General features: G+C 51.6%; 1 protein-coding gene across 9 annotated transcripts in view; it reads left to right on the top strand.

Annotated features, from left to right (window-relative positions):
• Positions 1-22,455, top strand: part of UNC13B (unc-13 homolog B) — a 565,224-nt gene extending 542,769 nt beyond the window's left edge. For all 9 annotated transcript variants that reach the window (XM_075579702.1, XM_075580181.1, XM_075580121.1 and 6 more), the window contains one exon: positions 16,218-22,455. In XM_075579702.1, the coding sequence (XP_075435817.1) occupies positions 16,218-16,503 (286 nt within the window). In that variant the 3' untranslated portion in view covers positions 16,504-22,455. The remainder of the gene's footprint in view (positions 1-16,217) is intronic.
• The last annotated feature ends 1,601 nt before the right edge of the window (positions 22,456-24,056 follow it).

Raw genomic sequence — 24,056 nt, 5'->3', positions numbered from 1 at the left:
TTCCGGCCGCCGCCATCTTCTCACTCGGCGCCGCGAGGGAGGAAGGGGGTCCGCCATCTTACGCGCCGCGTGGCAGCCTGTTCCCACGCCGGGGAGGGAGGTGAGTGTAGCGGGAGGGAGTGGTGTGTAGCGGGAGGGAGTGGTGTGTAGCGGGAGGGAGTGGTGAGTGGAGCGCGAGGGAATGGAGCGGGAGGGTGGTGAGTGGAGCGGGAGGGAGTGGAGCGCGAGGGAATGGAGCGCAAGGGAGGAAGGGGGTCCGCCATCTTAGGCGCCGCGTGGCAGCCTGCCTGTTCCCCCGCCGGGGAGGAATGGAGCGGGAGGGAGTGGTGTGTAGCAGGAGGGAGTGGTGTGTAGCGGGAGCTACACTGTGTGAGGTAGCGGGATAGGGGGAGGGACATTGGTGGCATGGTGTAGCGGGGTAGGGGGCCTCGCGGTCTGGTTGCGGTAGGGAGCTGTGTGAGGTGCAGGAGATGAGGCGTGCTGTGCGGTTCGCGGGAGCTACACTGTGTGAGGTGGCGGGATAGGGGGAGGGACATCGTTGCCATGGTGTGTGAGTGGAGGCCGCGGCCTCGCGGTCCGGTTGCGGGAGGGAGATGTGTGGCGTGGAGGGGAGGGAGGGTTTGAAGAGGCAGTCTGCAGTGTTTGGTGTTGTGTGAATGTGTGTGTGTGCTGTGTTTGTGCGTTGTGTGTAGATTCTGTACCTGATTCGGCAGTCTGTGGTAGCAGACGTGAAGGTTTTGATAGCTGTGAAGCGTGGCCCCAGAGCAGGTTGAGGATTAGAGGATTAGGTGTTGCAAAAGCAAAGCGTTCCCAAAACTCAGTGAGGGGTGGGACAGTGTGGAAGTATTAGGGCAGTGGTTCCCAAACTTTTTCGGTTCAAGGCTCCCCAAGGCAATCAGAATTTTTTCAAGGCTTCCCAAGGCGATCAAGATTTTTACGCGGCGCCCAAAGTAAAAACAAAGGTGTACATACATACATAGGTGTACAAACATACCTAACAGTTGCAGTGCGCAGTTGGTGTCTCTCTCAGACACTCTCACTCTCTCTCACACACTCTAACTCTCTCTGACCTCACTCTCTCTCTCTCTGACCTCTCTCTGACCGCACTCTCTCTCTGACCTCACTCTCTCTCCTCACTCTCTCTCTCTGACCTCACACTCTCTCTCTCTGACCTCAAACTCTCTCTCTCTCTGACCTCTGACCTCACATTCTCTCTGACCTCCCTCTCTCTCTCTCTCTCTGACCTCACACTCTCTCTGACCTCACACTCTCTCTGACCTCACACTCTCTCTGACCTCACATTCTCTCTGACCTCCCTCTCTCTCTGACCTCACACTCTCTCTCTCTGACCTCACTCTCTCTCTCTCTGACCTCACTCTCTCTCTCTCTGACCTCACTCTCTCTCTCTGACCTCACTCTCTCTCTCTCTCTGACCTCACTCTCTCTCTCTGACCTCTCTCTCTCTCTCTCTCTCTCTCTCTCTCTCTCTCTCTCTCTCTCTCTCTCTCTCTCTCTCTGACCTCACTCTCTCTCTCTGACCTCACTCTCTCTCTCTCTCTCTCTGACCTCACTCTCTCTCTCTCTGACCTCACTCTCTCTCTCTGACCTCACTCTCTCTCTCTCTCTCTCTGACCTCACTCTCTCTCTCTCTCTCTGACCTCACTCTCTCTCTGACCTCACTCTCTCTCTCCCTGACCTCACTCTCTCTCTCTCTCTGACCTCACTCTCTCTCTCTCTGACCTCACTCTCTCTCTCTCTGACCTCACTCTCTCTCTCTCTCTGACCTCACTCTCTCTCTCTCTCTGACCTCACTCTCTCTCTCTCTCTCTGACCTCACTCTCTCTCTCTCTGACCTCACTCTCTCTCTGACCCCCCTCTCTCTCTCTCTCTCTGACCTCACTCTCTCTCTCTCTCTATGACCTCACTCTCTCTCTCTCTCTGACCTCACTCTCTCTCTCTCTCTCTGACCTCACTCTCTCTCTCTCTCTCTCTGACCTCACTCTCTCTCTCAGACACACACAAATAAATACACACATAAATACACACACACACACACACACACAAATACACACAAGGTCTCCTGCGCTGATACATACAGTACTGCCTGCTCCTCTCCTGCGCTGATAAATACAGTACTGCCCGCACCTCTCCTGCGCTGATAAATACAGTACTGCCCGCTCCTCTCCTGCGCTGATAAATACAGTACTGCCCGCTCCTCTCCTGCGCTGATAAATACAGTACTGCCCGCTCCTCTCCTGCGCTGATAAATACAGTACTGCCCGCTCCTCTCCTGTGCTGATAAATACAGTACTGCCCGCTCCTCTCCTGCGCTGATAAATACAGTACTGCCCGCTCCCCTCCTGTGCTGATAAATACAGTACTGCCCGCTCCTCTCCTGCGCTGATAAATACAGTACTGCCCGCTCCTCTCCTGCGCTGATAAATACTGTACTGCCCGCTCCTCTCCTGCGCTGATAAATACAGTACTGCCCGCTCCCCTCCTGCACTGATACATACAGTACTGCCCGCTCCTCTCCTGCGCTGATACATACAGTACTGCCCGCTCTTCTCCTGCGCTGATAAATACAGTACTGCCTGCAACTCTCCTGCGCTGATAAATACAGTACTGCCCGTTCCTCTCCTGCGCTGATACATAAAGTGCTGCCCGCTCCTCTCCTGCGCTGATACATACAGTACTGCCGCTCCTCTCCTGCACTGATACATACAGTACTGCCCGCTCCTCTCCTGCGCTGATACATACAGTACTGCCCGCTCCTCTCCTGCGCTGATAAATACAGTACTGCCTGCAACTCTCCTGCGATGATAAATACAGTACTGCCCGCTCCTCTCCTGCGCTGATACATAAAGTGCTGCCCGCTCCTCTCCTGCGCTGATACATACAGTACTGCCGCTCCTCTCCTGCACTGATACATACAGTACTGCCCGCTCCTCTCCTGCGCTGATACATACAGTACTGCCCGCTCCTCTCCTGTGCTGATAAATACAGTACTGCCCGCTCCTCTCCTGCGCTGATAAATACAGTACTGCCCGCTCCTCTCCTGCGCTGATAAATACTGTACTGCCCGCTCCTCTCCTGCGCTGATAAATACAGTACTGCCCGCTCCCCTCCTGCACTGATACATACAGTACTGCCCGCTCCTCTCCTGCGCTGATACATACAGTACTGCCCGCTCTTCTCCTGCGCTGATAAATACAGTACTGCCTGCAACTCTCCTGCGCTGATAAATACAGTACTGCCCGTTCCTCTCCTGCGCTGATACATAAAGTGCTGCCCGCTCCTCTCCTGCGCTGATACATACAGTACTGCCGCTCCTTTCCTGCACTGATACATACAGTACTGCCCGCTCCTCTCCTGCGCTGATACATACAGTACTGCCCGCTCCTCTCCTGCGCTGATAAATACAGTACTGCCTGCAACTCTCCTGCGCTGATAAATACAGTACTGCCCGCTCCTCTCCTGCGCTGATACATAAAGTGCTGCCCGCTCCTCTCCTGCGCTGATACATACAGTACTGCCGCTCCTCTCCTGCACTGATACATACAGTACTGCCCGCTCCTCTCCTGCGCTGATACATACAGTACTGCCCGCTCCTCTCCTGCGCTGATAAATACAGTACTGCCTGCAACTCTCCTGCGCTGATAAATACAGTACTGCCCGCTCCTCTCCTGCGCTGATACATAAAGTGCTGCCCGCTCCTCTCCTGTGCTGATAAATACAGTACTGCCCGCTCCTCTCCTGCGCTGATACATACAGTACTGCCCGCTCCTCTCCTGCGCTGATAAATACAGTACTGCCCGCTCCTCTCCTGCGCTGATACATACAGTACTGCCCGCTCCTCTCCTGCACTGATACATACAGTACTGCCCGCTCCTCTCCTGTGCTGATAAATACAGTACTGCCCGCTCCTCTCCTGCGCTGATACATACAGTACTGCCCGCTCCTCTCCTGCGCTGATAAATACAGTACTGCCCGCTCCTCTCCTGTGCTGATAAATACAGTACTGCCCGCTCCTCTCCTGCGCTGATAAATACTGTACTGCTCGCTCCTCTCCTGCGCTGATAAATACAGTACTGCCCGCTCCTCTCCTGTGTGATAAATACAGTACTGCCCGCTCCTCTCCTGCGCTGATATATACAGTACTGCCCGCTCCTCTCCTGCGCTGATACATACAGTACTGCCCGCACCTCTCCTGTGCTGATAAATACAGTACTGCCCGCTCCTCTCCTGCGCTGATAAATACAGTACTGCCCGCTCCTCTCCTGCGCTGATACATACAGTACTGCCCGCTCCTCTCCTGCGCTGATATATACAGTACTGCCCGCTCCTCTCCTGCGCTGATATATACAGTACTGCCCGCTCCTCTCCTGCACTGATCATGAGATCCCTGTGTATGAAGCGGAGCAGGACAGTATTTACTGTGAACCATATATTTGTGGGTGATGTGCGAGATCTCGGCCCTTGAAGTTTACTATATTGCCTACCACTATTTAAAGGTGTTAATGAGAACGTAATATTGGGAGGAATTAGGGAAAGACGGCTTCTTTAAGCTGCGCTATCCTTAGTTAAGATAAAACATACGCTTCTAAAGGTTATGTACAACTCCAATTCAGAAAATGCCACATCAGTGGGTTAGCATTTGAATATTGTGAGTCCATAATGGGATGCGAGGCCGTGTGCAAACAGCCCGGGAACCCGTGTGCGCCCTTCTCTGTCCTTCAGCAAGTCACTAAATCTCAGGGTCTGAGACACAAAATAATCACATTGCAAACTGTCCGGGGGCAAGCAGAGCCCGGTGTCACACACCCTACACAACAAACACAACAGGTAATTGCAACATATGCAAATACACACCAAATGCATGCTCCATGCACACACACACAAGATGCATGCTCCATGCACACACACACACACACAATATATGCTCCATGCACACACGCACACACAAGATGCATGCTCCATGCACACACACACACACACACACAATATATGCTCCATGCACACACACGCACACACAAGAGGCATGCTCCATGCACACACACACACACACACACACACACCAAATGCATGCTCCATGCACGCGCACACACGGACCAGATACATGCTCCATGCACAAACACCAGATACATGCTCCATGCACACACACCAGATGCATGCTCCATGCACACACACACCAGGTGCATGCTTCATGCGCACACACCAAATGCATACTTCATGCACTTACACACATCAGATGCATTCTCCATGCACACATACCACATGCATGCCCCATGCACACGCACCAGATGCATGCTCCATGCACACACACACACGACAGATGCATACTCCATGCACACGCGCACACACCAGATGCATGCTCCATGCACACACACACAGATGCATGCTACATGAACACGCCTAAAATGCATGATCAACGTGCATGCACCAGATGCATGCTCCGTGCACATGTGCCAGATGCATGCTCTGTGTACACGCACCAAATGCATGCTCCATGTACACGCACCAAATGCATGCTATATGCACACATAACAAATGCATGCTCAATGCATACGCACACACCAGATATTGGTCCATGTTCTGACTCAAGCTCACTGTGTATGTGGAAAAAACTACGGCGCTCCCCTACAATGATTAAAATCCAGACGATAGAGGGAGCCTAAAACAAAGATGATATACTGGCCCTTCAGATATCCTCCAAATTGCAGCTCAACCGTAACGAGATCCTTCCTTGACCTCCACCAATCCGTTTTCTTGTAGTAATGGTGAGCGCATGGAGATGAGAGAATAAATATACACAGGGTAAATGTTAACTCACTAAATACAACACATATAGAATTACATACACAGGGAAAGCATGATGGAATATATAAAAAAGGCTGATGCCAGATCTACTCACACGGGTAAGTGTGGTATCCAGGGATAGTAGGAGGGGAGATACGAAGGTTCCCTCCCTCTGGTTAAAATGTAAATAAAAGCACTCCCAGCGTCCGTCTCCTGCGCGTCAGCTCGTGCAGGGATCCCACCTGCTGACGCGTCCGGTCACAGGGCCTGTGACAGAGCTTTTCCCTCAGGAAGTACGGTGGCCTTCAGGGATCCAAAAAGTGCAGCTATGCCGACACAGGGCGACGCGTTTCGCGAGTGATCTCTCGCTTCATCAGGTCCTGTCGGCAATGTGGATGTGAGCTAGCTACATACCCTTGTCTTAAACCAGCACTACACTTCCTATGGACAGTTGTGATTGTTGTCTTAACGACTTCTTTCTTTCTCACCTCTTTCAGACACCTGTGGAATTGCGTTGTTATATTAATAATTATTGTGTTGTTGTTTGCACTTTTTTTGGGCCATCGGTATATATGTTTATGAGAGGACGTTAAATGTTTATCTGGACCCTTCTATTTCCCTTCTTTTTATTTTGACTTGTAAGGCGGTGCTGTGTAGCCACCAGCAGTGCCCTTCAGGGGTTATATAGAAACAGTCTGTTTTCCCTCTAAAGTTAGCAGTTTATTACTAATGAGAGTAATTTTTGAACTTTTCTAAAACTATTCATTGAATGATGTCCAATTATATTTTGATGATATTGTGACATTGACTATTTTGGAACAGCTTGACCATCACTGTATGGGAAGGCTCCGATGTGATGTATGTACAGTATGCCATACAGTATGCATTTGTGCTAGCATGCACATCTTCTAAGAATCCACAAGAGGGGGCTATACCCACATAATTTGCTGTTCGATATGCTACCCATGTTTCTCAATAGGATCAGTGCCAATTAATGTTATGTAGCCAGGTCCCCCAGGCTTACCCTTATCTCCGCATGCTGGGAGAATAGGGAGGTTGCAGTGCGCAGGTAGTGCTTCGGTATATCGGAGGCTCCGCAGTGATTCGATCATTAGGGCGCCGCCATGTTGGTGTTCGCGCATGCGCGGTGAGCCCTTGGAGGTGGTGAGGGCACAGAGGTTGCGCATGCGCAGGAAGGGATTGCGAAAGCCCGCGAAAGAGGAGCTGCTCCTATAGGGTGGAGTCCCAGCAGCCATAGCGAGACCAGGTGACGCCAGGGAGCCTATAGGGCGGCTGGAATAGCGGGAGGAAGGTGTAGAAGGTTGCGCAGGGGAGCACGCCGGTTAGAACCGAGCGGGAGGAGGAAGGAGAAGGAGCTCTGCTTGTGGGGAGGTCGGTAGCCACCTACACTAGGCCTCATACCCCGGCCCAGTTAGGCCCTGAGTCCCCGTAGAGTGGAGCGGAAGTAGGGACTGGCCATCAGATAGGGCACACCCCCCCTTAGCCCACCGGAAGAGTGAGACGTTCAGAGACTGTTGCTGGATTTTACCAGAGGTCTGGGCTCAGACCTTGGTCGCGCAGTAACAGCCAACCGGGTGGGATCGCCCTGGAAGGTATTCCCGGAAGTCCATCTGTCATCTGATCCTTTGTGAAGTTCTTTGGCAGGTCCGGGCGCTGGAGCACTCGGCAGGTAATCTCATCAAGTGCACCAACTGTATACATATATTCATATCCGAACATAGTGGCTGCGCAGTCACACACATATACCTCACTTTGGGGGTGAGGCAATATTGAGTGTGGGAACTGGACACGGTGTGGGTACACGGTGAGGGGGTCGTGTCCTGCGAGACGCAATTGTATAGTGTCTCCTCTAGGGATGGACACCAGTTGATTATATGCATGGTTATGGTTGTGTTAGTAAAGTCATCGGTTACTTTTATATGCTGTGTGTGTGTGTGTGTGTGTGTGTGTGTGTGTGTGTAATACATTATTGTTCTGCGAGGAACAACTTCCACTCTGTTGGGAGCCATCGCATGTGGAGGCGCTGCACCAAGTAAGAGGTATCGGTATTAAATACAAACTGCCCCAGGCTCTCCGTGGCAGAGGCTCAGTCCCTGCGAGCCAACAGGTTACACAGCATTGGTAGCGTACTGTATTCAATAGGAAACAGGGCTACATTTAGAGGCGCTGCTGAGAGTAAGACCTGGGGTGTCCCAACTCTAAATTCACCCAGCCACCTGTCCAGAATAACTCTCCCCTCGCGTCAGAGCGTGCGAGAATAGGCGCGGCAGATGCAAACGCCCACCGCGTGGTGGCCGTGAGTCAAGTTCCTATGACCTTGCCCTTAGAGACATTACAAACGGCCCCAAGACAACTGCCAGGTTTCTCCAAAGCCCGCCTGGTGGATGTCCTCATAGACCAAGACGCGAAGTGGAACACCCTGCTAGTTGATTGTCACAGAGACTTAGTGGTACTGGAGCCCTCTGTCCCCCAATACCTACAGCTCCCCAATTCCCCCCCTGGCGGGAGCCATTTTGTCTACCCACTCCGGGACATACCCACTGATGTGCTCGGCGAAGATTGTCCTACTTCCGCCTCTGCCAATTACCCGGCCAGTGATGCGGGCAGTTGTCGGTCAGAATTTAGTTATCCGGGGTCCAGTGCATCCGAAGAAGCTGGGCTGTGTAGGGATATGCTGCAGAAACTTAACGACAAGGTAGGCCAGCTGACCGCCCCACCCAGTTTACCACCCTTAGTTGAAGCACTCACTCTGGCTACCCACTCCCAAAGTTACAGGAAATTGAAAGCCTTCTCAGGGACCCTGCCCGTCCCGACGGGGGAAGTTGGAATAAACCCATGGAAAGAACACACCAGGGGCGTAATGGAGGAGTGGTCCTGTACGGACGCGGTAAAACGCCAACGCATCATGGAATGTTTGAGGCCCCCAGCGTCCACTCTGGTCAGCATTCATAGAGAGCAACATCCTGAATTGACCGCCCGGATGGTCATCGAATTCTTGACGGAGGCCTATGGTGTGGCAGAAGATGATGGGGCCCTATGGGCCAAGTACTATGCCATTAACCAGAGGGAAGGGGAAGACTTGTCGGCCTACATCCATCGAGTACAGATAGCATTGGGGCCCTTACTTCACCATAAGTACGTTACAGCCGCCCAAATGGACGAGTACCTCCGTAAGCAATACCTGAAGGGGTCCAGCCCTAACCACCCCATTGCCAACATGATTCGGGATAACCTCACCCGGGGAAGCCCCCCTACATTCATGAAGTTGTTACAGCAAGTCAAGGAGCACGAGGCTCATCTAATGCTTCACTCCCCGCCGAAAGCAAAAGGGTCCTCCAACCCCAAGAGTAAGGGAACTAGCGAGAAGGAGGATACTCCGGACAAACCTGTGGCCGAGCGGCCGAAGTACTCCGGGAGGACCTCCCCTCCCTACAACCGCTGTACGCCGCCCCGTGATCTGTCCTGCTACAAGTGCGGGAAGAAGAGGCATATATCTTATGATTGCCGAATGGGAGAATCTCGTGACCGGAGTCCCTCCCCCAAGAAGTTCACGTCCCATGCCATGGTCTGTGGGGTGTACACCGCCAACGGGGAGGCTGTGGAGGCGCCGGCTGCTACTGAACCTCGAAACCCCAATGACCCTACTCCAAATTCCCCCAGCAATAGTGACTGTCCTCGAGATTGGAACAATCGAGTGGGGCCTGTGGCCTTCATACGCGTGTTAGTGGATGGCATCTACTCCTCAGCCTTGCTGGACACAGGGTCACAAGTGACTATTATCTATCGAGGGTTCTATGATCAACATCTCCAGAACAAACCTCTGAAGTCGGCCGAACATATAAAAGTTAGGGGCCTGAGCAATGAAGACTACTCTATAGATGGCATCGTGACGGTGTCCCTGGAGATCCAGCAGGTCAACACCGGGAAATCACACCCCATGAACGTAGACGCCCTCGTGTGCCCGGAACCCAAGGACTTGCTCAAGTACCCGATCATTTTGGGGACCAATGCAGACATTGTACAGGGTGTCACCCGGGCCTACTTGCAAGAGACGAATGAACTACCCATGTCCAGTCTTCAACTGCAGCTCGTTCAGGTGGACAAGGCCCCCCCAGCCTCGGCCCTCGAGAGCTACGGACTGTTGTTCTGCGGCAGAGCCGGCCTAACGGAAATTCCGCCGGAAGCCATCCAGAGAATGCCAGCCTGGTGCTCCTATGCCGAACGCGAAGACACTGAGCATCTCTTCTCATTGGAAAGCACCCCGGAAGAGGACACTCGAAGAGGATACCGAATAGTATCTGAGTTTCGGGATTGGCCCGCTGCCATTCCTCGTCGCATCTATGTGTTGGTGCAGAATCTATCCCCCTTCACCATGGCTATAGATGGGGGACAGAAATTGGGTCGGATCTACGCCGTCAGTCTAGTGGATGAGCCTGTCCAGGTCAAAACCGCCCGAGCTAGATGCTCCTCAGAAGGATTGGACTTCGAGACGAAGATTAAGGGGTCACTTAGAAGACAGGCGTGGCGTCTTCTCTACTGGTGAGATGGATTTAGGGTGCAGTCGCAGTGCCCAGCACACTATCCAGATGAATAACACGACTCCCTTTCGTGAGCGCTCCCGGCGCATCTCCCCTAGGGACGTTATTCACGAGATGGAGGAAGCCGGGATCGTCCCGGAGTCCCTACGCATCCCCTATTGTAGTAGTGATGAAGAAGAATGGAACTGTGAGACTGTGTGTGGATTACAGGACCTTGAATATTCGCACGATTCCTGACCAGTATAACCTCCCTCGCATAGAAGAGATCCTGAATGCCCTCAATGGGAGCAAATGGTTCAGTGTGTTGGATCTAAGGTCTGGGTACTACCAGGTACCCATGAGCCCCGAGGATCAAGAGAAGACTGCCTTCATCTGTCCGTTGGGATTCTATCAATTCACTCGCATGCCGCAGGGCATTTGTGGAGCGCCGGCCACCTTTCAAAGATTGATGGAGAAAACCTTGGGAGACTTGAACCCCCGAGAATGTGTGGTGTATCGGATGACATCATCGTTTTCGGCAGAACACTGGAGGAACATGGGACCCGACTCCTGAAGGTTCTCGATCGTGTCGCCCAAGAGGGACTCAAGTTTTCCTTGAATAAATTCCGTTTCTGTAGGACCTCAGTGACCTACGTAGGACACATCGTGTCCGCCGAGGGAATAGCCACCGACCCCGCCAAGATAGAAGCCGTAGTAAGCTGGCCACGACCCGATAATGTAGTAGAATTGCGCTCTTTCTTGGGGTTCTGCGGATACTATCGTAGATTTTGTGGAGGGATATTCCCGCTGGGCCAAGGCCCTCAACAGCCTGCTCAAAATATATCCGGAATACACGGGACGAAAGGCCACCCCCGCACAACAGCCCTTCGGGGACAAGTGGACCACAGAGTGTGAACAGGCCTTCCTGGACCTGAAGCAGAGTCCGACGGCTGCACCGGTATTAGCCTATGCCGACCCCGAACAACCCTATATCCTACATGTGGACGCTAGTCTCAGCGGACTAGGGGCAGTACTGCATCAGAAACACCCAGAGGGACTACGACCCATAGCCTACATCAGTCGCAGTCTGACGCCCAGTGAGCAAAACTATCCTGTGCATAAGCTCGAGTTTCTCGCTTTAAAGTGGACCATCGTGGATAAGCTTCATGACTACCTCTATGGAATCACCTTCGAGGTGCGAACGGACAATAACCCCCTAACGTATATCATGACTTCCGCTAAACTGGACGCAGCTGGTCATCGTTTGTTGGCCGTACTCTTCAACTACAATTTCCCCCTGAAATACAAACCGGGTCCTCTGAATGTGGGAGCCGATGCCTTATCCCGACGCCCGGGGCTGGCCGCCACCCCCGACGACGAGCAATGGGAAGAAATCTCCGGCCCCGGGATGCGGGCCCTGTGCTGCACCGCAGCCATAGTTAATGATCAAGTAGCGTTCTCCGAATTGAGGGTAGCGGACTAGCTCGGGTGTGCGTCCAAAGCCATTCTGGCTGCATACCGTGACCCCAGCGACATGCACATCACCCCTGACAAGATCATATCCTAGAAAGACATGGTGCGTTACCAAGTTCGCGACCCGATAGCCGGCTCCATCCGCCACGCTATCCAGAGAAACCGTATCGATTTACTCAAACACGCTCCTGGCGACGTGGGGGTCATTCTAATGAGAGAAGCAGATACATTTGAAATACAGGACAATCTATTATACCGGGTTGTGGAGTATCATAATCATCCAAGTAGGAGGCAGCTGGTCCTACCTAAAATGCTACAATACTTGGTGTTACTGTCATTACATGACAAACATGGGCATTTGGGCGTCGACAAAACCTTTGGACTGGTGAGAGATCGATTTTTCTGGCCAAAAATGAGGGAGGCCGTGGAGCATCATTGTCGTCTGTGTAGCCGATGCATCCAACGCAAAACCCTTCCCACCAGAGCCGCCCCAATGGGTCATTTGAAAAGTACAGGTCCCATGGACTTAGTATGCATGGACTTCCTGTGTATTGAACCGGATAACCAAGGGATCTGCAATGTGCTGGTCATCAAAATCATTACACGCGGTAGGCACAAGCCTCCCCGACAAAAGACCAAAAAGCCATCACGGTAGCCAAGGTACTTTGGGAGAAATACTTCATACATTATGGGCTTCCCCAACGACTACATTCTGATCAGGGCAGAGACTTTGAGAGTAAACTTATCCAGGAATTACTAAAGATCTTGCACATCACCAAATCGCGAACCACCCCTTACCACCCTGAAGGGGACGCCTTGCCCGAACGGTTCAATCGCACCTTACTGGACATGCTGGGAACCCTAACGGGGATACAAAAGACTGAGTGGAGTAGGCATGTGGAAACGCTAGTACACGCCTACAACTGTACCAGACACGAATCTACCGGATTTTCGCCCTACTTCCTGATGTTCTGGAGAGAAGCCCGACTGCCGGTAGATATACGGTTGAGGGTCTCCCCACTGATGGGGTCCATAACGCCACTCATTTCAAATATGTGCAGAGACTACAAGAGAACCTGCAACAGGCCTATCAGCAAGCTGAAAAATATACGGAAAAGCTGAATGCTGGTAACAAGAAACGCTATGACCACAAGGTCAAACATCGGGACATTCAACCTTGAGATGCGTTACTTCTCCGCAACTTGGGAGTACCGGGAAAACACAAACTGGCTGACCGGTGGAGAGAAGGAGTCTATGAAGTAGAGTCACAGATGCCTAGCATCCCGGTCTATCGTATCAAGGACTCGGAGGGCCGGGTAAAGGTATAGCACAGAAACCATTTGCTTCCGATCCAACAAGTGGGGGAGGATGAGCCCGAACTACCAGCTACTCCATTGGATGGAGAAACGAACCAGGGTGGTCCAGAGACTGACAAGAGGGAACCTCTCAAAGGGGCCCTTAGACGCGACGAACATCTCCCGGAGGAGCTACGGGTAAAGGGCTCGGTAACCAAACACCCAATCCGGTGGCTCTCGAGAATTCTACTTTGGACCCGCAGAGTCCATGTTTTGTGCCTTCAAATGACCATGCAGAGACTATAACTTCCACCAGGGAAGAGGCAGAGCCTCAGGACTATAATAGTCATTCTCCCGAGGGAGTGACCGAAGAACAATTACGACGAAGCCAGAGAGTTGGGCAGCCTACAATGAGGATGACCTATGATCAGTTCGGGGCACCCCATTATGAGGCTCAGCAGTGGGGTCGTAACCGTGTAAAGTCAGTTATCGTTATGTTCAGTGAAATGTATAACCTTATATAGAGTGTGGAATGTATCGTTGTACGTATTCATGCATTCTTTTATTATATAATTGTTGTGCCAGTTAAGGTTCTAGTATTCCAAGCGGGGACGTTGGAGTCCACAGGGGGGAGGATGTAGCCAGGTCCCCCAGGCTTACCCTTAACTCCGCATGCTGGGAGAATAGGGAAGGTTGCAGTGTGCAGGGAGTGCTTCGGTATATTGGAGGCTCCGCAGTGACCCGATCATTAGGGCGCCGCCATGTTGGTGTTTGCGCATGCGCGGTGAGCCCGTGGAGGTGGTGAGGGCACAGAGGTTGCGCATGCGCAGGAAGGGGTTGCGAAAGCCCGCGAAAGAGGAGCTGCTCCTATAGAGTGGAGCGCACGGGACTACGAGTCCCAGCAGCCATAGCGAGACCAGGTGATGCCAGGGAGCCTATAGGGCGGCTGGAATAGCGGGAGGAAGGTGTAGAAGGTTGCGCAGGGGAGCACGCCGGTTAGAACTGAGCGGGAGGAGGAAGGAGAAGGAGCTCAGCTTGTGGGGAGGTCGGTAGCCACCTACACTAGGCCTCATACCCCGGCCCAGTTAGGCCCTGAGTCCCCGTAGAGTGGAGCGGAAGTAGGGACTGGCCATCAGATAGGGCACACCCCCCCTTAGCCCACCGGAAGAGTGAGACGTTCAGAGACTGTTGCAGGATCTTACCAGAGGTCTGGGCTCAGACCTTGGTCACGCAGTAACAGCCAACCGGGTGGGATCGCCCTGGAAGGTGTCCCCGGAAGTCCATCTGTCATCTGATCCTTTGTGAAGTTCTTTGGCAGGCCCGAGCGCTGGAGCACTCGGCAGGTAATCTCATCAAGTGCACCAACTGTATACATATATTCATATCCGAACACAGTGGCTGCGCAGTCTCACACATATACCTCACTTTGGGGGTGGGGCAATATTGAGTGTGGGAACTGGACACGGTGTGGATACACGGTGAGGGGGTCGTGTCCTGCGAGACGCAGTTGTATAGTGTCTCCTCTAGGGATGGACACCTGTTGATTATATGCATGGTTATGGTTGTGGTAGTAAAGTCATCGGTTACTTTTATATGCTGTGTGTGTGTGTGTGGAACAACTTCCACTCTGTTGGGAGCCATCGCAGTTGGAGGCGCTGCACCAAGTAAGAGGTATCAGTATTAAATACAAACTGCCCCAGGCTCTCCGTGGCAGAGGCTCAGTCCCTGCGAGCCAACAGGTTACACAGCATTGGTAGCGTACTGTATTCAATAGGAAACAGGGCTACAGTTATTTTAAATTATTTAAATGTTTTTAAGGGCTTTTAGGGATTTGGACAATTGGATGTTTTATTTGATGTGATCTGTGTATTACATACCAATGACAAGAGATGTTATGAAGACCTCGATCGTGATTTTAAATCAATATGGACTATGACTAAGAACACCTGAATATCGGGTATTTAGCTAGCTCACGTCCACATTGCCGACAGGACCTGACGAAGCGAGAGATCACTCGCGAAACGCGTCGCCCTGTGTCGGCATAGCTGCACTTTTTGGATCCCTGAAGGCCACCGTACTTCCTGAGGGAAAAGCTCTGTCACAGGCCCTGTGACCGGACGCGTCAGCAGGGGGGATCCCTGCACGAGCTGACGCGCAGGAGACGGACGCTGGGAGTGCTTTTATTTACATTTTAACCAGAGGGAGGGAACCTTCGTATCTCCCCTCCTACTATCCCTGGATACCACACTTACCCGTGTGAGTAGATCTGGCATCAGCCTTTTTTATATATTCCATCATGCTTTCCCTGTGTATGTAATTCTATATGTGTTGTATTCAGTGGGTTAACATTTACCCTGTGTATATTTATTCTCTCAAGCTCACTGTGGCAAGTAAGTAAAGACAGGCAGTTTAACTCGCTCCCTGTAGATGCACACCAAGTCCTTCTTTCTTTTGTACTTTTATTGTAAACACAACAATAAAAAAAAAGGGGGAACTGGGCAGGTGGCAAAAGTAAGGAAGAGGTAAATTGCAATAACTTTACCAAGTGACAGACAAGTTAGACTATCCACAATGGCTGCGGGAACTAAAAAAATGCATGCTAGCTTGGACTAACAGGAAATAGAATCAGGACTGTGCCAACTAGCAGGGGAGGCAGTCACAGCTCAACTAACTAAGAAATGCAGGGGGGTTGCCAGAGCAACGGACTAGAAGCTAGGGGAAAGAAACATTTGTTGCAATTTTACCCTTAGCAGTGCTGGCTGCCTTAGAACAGGGGAAACATGCAATCTGGTTCCAGGACAGCCCATTAAGAGGTATCGCGACCTATAACATACCTGCCCGTCTCCAGGACACACGGCTACGAGAACTTCCAATTAATATACAAATGCACAATTCTATGGTAAAAAAAAATACTCCTCTGTAATGCTCTCATATAATTAATCCACTGTTAACCCCGTCATTGCAGGAGGGTGTTTTACACAATGCAGAGCTGTGTAGGCACCTGTCAGTAAAACAATAATATACTTTACTGTAGTTATATGAAATCTCTCTGTAAAATCTACGTATAACCTGAATCTCATAGTTTTTAATCTTGCTGTCTCTTTCTCTCCAGCATCTTGGGGAACGAGGACGGTCCCGAGTGCTACGAGCTGCAGGTATGCGTGAAGGATTACTGCTTTGCCCGGGAGGACCGCGTGCTGGGTATAGCCGTGATACAGCTACGCGACATCGCAGACAAGGGCAGCTGCGCCTGCTGGTGCCCACTGGGGCGCCGAATCCAAATGGACGAGACCGGCCTGACGGTGCTCCGGATCCTGTCTCAGAGGACCAACGATGAGGTGGCCCGGGAATTTGTCAAGCTCAAATCAGAGACTCGCTGCACAGAGGAGGGAAGCTGAGGCGCGTCTCAGGGAGACGTCATGCCATGTGCCAAGCCGTGCCGTTGTCGAATGGGACCCCGTCATCTGTAATAACCAACTTCAAACCTGTTCCTTCCGCCGTCTGTGTGACGCGGGTCACGTGCTGTACAGAGTCACGGCTGCCCAAACCTGTTCCTTCCGCCGTCTGTGTGACGCGGGTCACGTGCTGTACAGAGACACGGCTGACCAAACCTGTTCTTTCCGCGTCTGTTACGCGGGTCACGTGCAGTACAGAGTCACGGCTGCCCAAACCAGAGTGAATTATTTATTACAGGTAACATACAAGAGATATTTGCGGACATTACCCGGAAATGTTATATTTAAACAGAGGCGTCAGACTATTGTACATTTAATTTATAAGGGAAGGGGACTCTGTACTGGGGGTACATCTCCCATGGTTATGGTGTACTGGGGGTACATCTCCCATGGTTATGGTGTACTGGGGGTACATCTCCCATGGTTATGGTGTACTGGGGATACATCTCCCATGGTTATGGTGTACTGGGGGTACATCTCCCATGGTTATGGTGTACTGGGGGTACATCTCCCATGGTTATGGTGTACTGGGGGTACATCTCCCATGGTTATGGTGTACTGGGGGTACATCTCCCATGGTTATGGTGTACTGGGGGTACATCTCCAATGGTTATGGTGTACTGGGATTCTGCGGCAGACGCTCCTGTCAGATTGCCAAGAACATGATTTGTGCCCATGAACTTGCGCTGACGTTCACGTCCTCCTATGATATTTCTGTGACTGTTATTGCAATAAGGCACAAGCCCCTTCAGTCCAGTGCATGTGGCAAGCACGAGATGGGACAGAATAACCTTCCTGCACTGAGCACATGCAACCAACCTTAAAAGTGCAGTCCTACATAAAAGCACTCAGTCATGTAACACAGAGGTCCCCAACGCCAGTCCTCACGGACCACTAGCAGTGCAGGTTTTACGGATACCCCTGCGGGAGCACAGGTGGTTCAGTCACAATAATTGGGCCACCTGTGCTAATGAGAGGATATCCTTAGATCCTGCACTGTTAGCGGTCCTTGAGGACTGGAGGTTGGGCCCTCTGTACACGTCCTATGATCAGGGCCGAGACAGCTTTCCCAGGGACCCCGGACTAGAGTTTCTACCTGTCCTCCCCCCTGTTAGCGGCTCTGAAATGTGCCCCCTGTATCCCCCCTCTCTTCCTCGCTCACACTTATTTTACTATTTAAGAATCTTCCTTGAGGGTTGGGCCCTCACTCAGGATGGGCAGTGGAGGGACGCTGGAACCCCTGGCCGGACACGGAAGTTGGGCCCTCACTCAGGATGGGCAGTGGAGGGACGCTGGAACCCCTGGCCGGACGCGGAAGTTGGGCCTGATTTCTGGGTGGGCAGAACTTCCAGCATCGGGCAGCTGCCACATGGGGGGGTTTGGCTAGAGGGGCCCCGCCGCTGAGCAGACCCCAGTTTTACTGTTTATTATTGCCTTTTTTGGAAACCAATGCTTAACCCATTAAGAATCAGGCAGCATCGGCTACCCTCCCACCCTCACCAATGGCTCCCCCTCCCCGCTCCCACCAACGGCACCCCCCCCCCCGCTCCCACCAACGGCACCCCTCCCCACTCCCACCAACGGGTCCCCTTCCACCAACGGCACCCCTCCCCGCTCCCACCAACGGGTCCCCTCCCACCAACGGCACCCCTCCCAGCTCCCACCAACGGGTCCCCTCCCCGCTCCCACCAACGGCACCCCCCCCCCCCGCGCTCCCACCAACGGCACCGCTCCCACCAACGGCACCCCTCCCCTCTACCACCCACGGCTCCCCTCCCCCACCAATGGCTCCCCTCCCATCCACCCGCTCCCACTAACGGCTCCCCCCCCCCACCTTTCCTACAATTGGCTCACCCCCTACCCCCACCCCCCGTTCCCACCTTCGGGTCTCCCCCCCCCTTCCCACAATCGGCTCCCTGTCCGCTCCCACCTTCGACTCCCCCCCCCCCCCCTCCTCTCCGACCAGCAGAGCCCCCCCCCCTCCCACCTGCCCCCCACCTCCTCTCCGACCAGCGGCGGACGCCCTATCATTCTTAATGGGTGGAACATTTTGATCCAAAAAAGCACAATAACCACTAACATTGAATATACAAAACCAAAAATCATTTTCACGAGTCTAATTATGTGATTACAACAATATCACTATTTTATCAGATCATAACCTGCTTCATAACTCTCTCTCATAACTCATAACTTGCTTCATAACGCTCTCTCATAACTCATAACCTGCTTCATAACGCTCTCTCATAACTCATAACCTGCTTCATAACGCTCTCTCATAACTCATAACCTGCTTCATAACTCTCTCTCATAACTCATAACCTGCTTCATAACTCTCATAACTCATAACCTGCTTCATAACTCTCTCTCATAACTCATAACCTGCTTCATAACTCTCATAACTCATAACCTGCTTCATAACTCTCTCATAACTCATAACCTGCTTCATAACTCATAACCTGCTTCATAACTCTCTCTCATAACTCATAACCTGCTTCATAACTCTCATAACTCCTAACCTGCTTCATAACTCTCTCTCATAACTCATAACCTGCTTCATAACTCATAACCTGCTTCATAACTCTCTCTCATAACTCATAACCTGCTTCATAACTCTCATAACTCATAACCTGCTTCATAACTCTCTCTCATAACTCCTAACCTGCTTCATAACTCTCTCTCATAACTCATAACCTGCTTCATAACTCTCTCTCATAACTCATAACCTGCTTCATAACTCTCTGTGGAAACATTTGATTAGACTGAAGTAAAGGAAAGACTTGTGTACGGACAGAGGAAAGTGCCGATCAATCTAACAACGTGTCAGACTAAAGAGACCCGAGTATCAGGTCAATACACTAACCTCCTGTGCATCGCACTGTGGTCTCTGTCCCTTCATTACACTAACCTCCTGTGCATCGTGCTGTGGTCTCTGTCCCTTCATTAGACTAACCTCCTGTGCATCGTGCTGGGGTCTCTGTCCCTTCACTACACTAACCTCCTGTGCATCGCACTGTGGACTCTGTCCCTTCATTACACTAACCTCCTGTGCATCGTGCTGGGGTCTCTGTCCCTTCACTACACTAACCTCCTGTGCATCGCACTGTGGTCTCTGTCCCTTCATTACACTAACCTCCTGTGCATCGCACTGTGGTCTCTGTCCCTTCATTAGACTAACCTCCTGTGCATCGTGCTGGGGTCTCTGTCCCTTCATTACACTAACCTCCTGTGCATCGCACTGTGGTCTCTGTCCCTTCATTACACTAACCTCCTGTGCATCGTGCTGGGGTCTCTGTCCCTTCATTACACTAACCTCCTGTGCATCGTGCTGGGGTCTCTGTCCCTTCACTACACTAACCTCCTGTGCATCGCACTGGGGTCTCTGTCCCTTCACTACACTAACCTCCTGTGCATCGCGCTGGGGTCTCTGTCCCTTCACTACACTAACCTGTGCATCGCACTGTGGTCTCTGTCCCTTCATTACACTAACCTCCTGTGCATCGCACTGTGGTCTCTGTCCCTTCATTACACTAACCTCCTGTGCATCGCACTGTGGTCTCTGTCCCTTCACTACACTAACCTCCTGTGCATCGCGCTGTGGTCTCTGTCCCTTCATTACACTAACCTCCTGTGCATCGTGCTGGGGTCTCTGTCCCTTCACTACACTAACCTCCTGTGCATCGTGCTGTGGTCTCTGTCCCTTCATTAGACTAACCTCCTGTGCATCGTGCTGGGGTCTCTGTCCCTTCATTAGACTAACCTCCTGTGCATCGCACTGTGGTCTCTGTCCCTTCATTACACTAACCTCCTGTGCATCGTGCTGGGGTCTGTCCCTTCATTACACTAACCTCCTGTGCATCGCACTGGGGTCTCTGTCCCTTCATTAGACTAACCTCCTGTGCAACACGCTGTGGTCTGTCCCTTCATTACACTAACCTGTGCATCGCGCTGTGGTCTCTGTCCCTTCATTACACTAACCTCCTGTGCATCGCGCTGTGGTCTCTGTCCCTTCATTACACTAACCTCCTGTGCATCGCGCTGTGGTCTGTCCCTTCATTACACTAACCTCCTGTGCATCGCACTGTGGTCTCTGTCCCTTCATTAGACTAACCTCCTGTGCATCGTGCTGGGGTCTCTGTCCCTTCATTACACTAACCTCCTGTGCATCGCACTGTGGTCTCTGTCCCTTCATTAGACTAACCTCCTGTGCATCGTGCTGGGGTCTCTGTCCCTTCATTACACTAACCTCCTGTGCATCGCACTGTGGTCTCTGTCCCTTCATTAGACTAACCTCCTGTGCAACACGCTGTGGTCTGTCCCTTCATTACACTAACCTGTGCATCGCGCTGTGGTCTCTGTCCCTTCATTACACTAACCTCCTGTGCATCGCGCTGTGGTCTCTGTCCCTTCATTACACTAACCTCCTGTGCATCGCGCTGTGGTCTGTCCCTTCATTACACTAACCTCCTGTGCATCGCGCTGTGGTCTGTCCCTTCATTACACTAACCTCCTGTGCATCGCGCTGTGGTCTCTGTCCCTTCATTACACTAACCTCCTGTGCATCGTGCTGTGGTCTGTCCCTTCATTACACTAACCTCCTGTGCATCGCACTGGGGTCTTTCCCTTCATTACACTAACCTCCTGTGCATCGCGCTGTGGTCTCTGTCCCTTCATTACACTAACCTCCTGTGCATCGCGCTGTGGGTCTCTGGGAACTAAATTTTTGCTACACCATCTTACTGATCTTTTATAGATGTCACAAATAGCACCTAATGTGCGTAATCCGCCCTGCTTATTAGGAGCTGGGGATCCGCGCAGGGAAGTGCAGGTAACGGGTATAACCACACACTTACATTTTCTTTGACACGCAATATTTCTGGAATATAGAAAACGGCTGGAGGTTTGAGCAGTACCAAATGTGACCAGCAGGGGAAAACTGGAAGTAGAATCTTTTTGTACCAAACTAATAACTTGTGAATGCGTAGGTGGGACTGCACCTTTATAGCCGGACCATGAGCTGCAGAATGTGTAACAATGACTGTGATTAATGACCGTAAAAAGTAAGGGCCCGCTCCCCCTTGTGCCATAACGTGTGCTGGGTTAGTGGCTCCGGGCCGTCTCTGTGATCCATGTTTTGTGCTTGTTGCTCTGTGAATGTCTCTCGGGAGGAAGGTCTCGGCTGGATATTTTTTTGCACTAAAGTCTTGTTTGTGCGTTCAGAATCGGGGACTGTTTGGCAGGCAGAGTCCCCAATGAATGAGTAAAACAGGGCTGTCCAACTCCTGTCCTCAAGGGCCACCAACAGGCCAGGTGTTCAGGATATCCCTGCTTCAGCACAGGTGGCTCAGTCGAAGACTGACATATACAGAGCCACCTGTGGTGAAGCAGGGATATCCTGAAAACCTGTCCTGTTGGTAGCTCTTGAGGACTGCTGTTGGCTACTCCTGGAGTAGAACAATGTTGTCTGTGAGGCGGGGGCTTTCTCTGCTGGGCCCTGACTTGCCATTGTCCCCCCCGGGGTTTGGTGAGACTGACCTCCCCTCGCACCCTGTGACCACCTGGAGGTGACGGCTGCTTGGGGCCTTGTTCTGTTCCCCTCCTTTTGTAATTCTCTCTGATTTTTGCACAGATATATGAAATAAATCCTGACCTTCATTGGCATGCTACGTAGAATGATTTAACCTCTTCACTGCCGAAGCCGCCAGTGGCACATTACCGGGTAACGAGCGGCTGTGGGCTCTGCACTCTCGGCTGTGGATAGGATAACACTGTATTCCATTACACAAAGATGTATATACTGAGACACATCATGTACCTTTTAGATTTTTAATCGTCGTATGTGCCATTGTCACAAACAAGATCCTAGCTGAGTCCTTAATAAATGATCTTTTAGCAGCACAGTGTCTGTCTCTGTTTCGCCTGAACAACAAAAATACCAGCAGTGAAAGAGTCAGTAACATCAGCCCAGTATCCTATATAATATATAAGCCCCTATAGAACATACACATTCTTATAGTTGGCCCTTTGCAGGGCGGTTGAGTGAACAGGGAGGGAGACTACAGCTGCAGCGGCTGTTATTCGAACACTTTACGCGTTGTGTACATTGGAATACCCATGTCATGGCGCGGGATGTCTTCCAACCTTCCCGCCTTAAGACGCGAGTGCGGCGAGTGCGGCGAGTGCAGAAAATGGCATTTTAGAGTTCTGGTTTTTAAACACCTGAAAGTGACACAGTGACACTGACACATTAGCACAGTGACACTGACACAGTAACATAGTAACACAGTAGCACAGTGACACAGTGACACTGACACAGTAGCACAGTAACATAGTGACACAGTAGCACAGTAGCACAGTGACACAGTAATACAGTAGCACAGTGACACAGTAATACAGTAGCACAGTGACACAGTAGCACAGTGACACAGTAGCACAGTAGCACAGTGACACAGTAGCACAGTAGCACAGTGACACAGTAACACAGTAGCACAGTGACACAGTAGCACAGTGACACAGTAGCACAGTGACACAGTAATACAGTAGCACAGTGACACAGTAGCACAGTGACACAGTAGCACAGTGACACAGTAGCACAGTACTGTACACATTGCAATTCATTCATTTCATTGCATCCAAAGAAACAGAATCCATGAAATTCAGCAAAGCAATAGCGATAAGCGCGGGTGCCTGGGGCAATTGGCCGCATTAATGCTGTGTGGAGTACAGCAGCGCAAACGAAATCGGCGCTGTGATTTGTTCGAATAACGGCCGCTGCAGCTTACAATGTACTGCGGATGTATAGCACAATGTGCTGCAGCTGTATAGCACAATGTACTGCGGCTGTATAGCACAATGTACTGCGGCTGTATAGCACAATGTACTGTGGCTGTATAGCACAATGTACTGCGGCTGTACAGCACAATGTGCTGCGGCTGTATAGCACAATGTGCTGCAGCTGTATAGCACAATGTACTGCGGCTGTACAGCACAATGTGCTGCGGCTGTATAGCACAATGTACTGCGGCTGTACAGCGCAATGTGCTGCGGCTGTATAGCACAATGTGCTGCGGCTGTATAGCACAATGTGCTGCGGCTGTATAGCACAATGTACTGCGGCTGTATAGCACAATGTACTGCGGCTGTATAGCACAATGTACTGCGGCTGTATAGCACAATGTGCTGCGGCTGTATAGCACAATGTACTGCGGCTGTACAGCACAATGTACTGCGGCTGTATAGCACAATGTGCTGCGGCTGTATAGCACAATGTACTGCGGCTGTACAGCACAATGTACTGCGGCTGTACAGCACAGTGCTGCGGCTGTACAGCACAATGTGCTGCGGCTGTATAGCACAGTGTGCTGCGGCTGTATAGCACAATGTACTGCAGCTGTATAGCACAATGTGCTGCGGCTGTATAGCACAATGTGCTGCGGCTGTATAGCACAATGTGCTGCGGCTGTATAGCACAGTGTACTGCGGCTGTATAGCACAAT

The sequence above is a fragment of the Ascaphus truei genome, chromosome 1 (assembly GCF_040206685.1).
Source record: "Ascaphus truei isolate aAscTru1 chromosome 1, aAscTru1.hap1, whole genome shotgun sequence".
Taxonomy (NCBI): Eukaryota; Metazoa; Chordata; class Amphibia; order Anura; family Ascaphidae; genus Ascaphus; species Ascaphus truei.
This window is presented reverse-complemented; position numbering and strand designations above follow the sequence as displayed.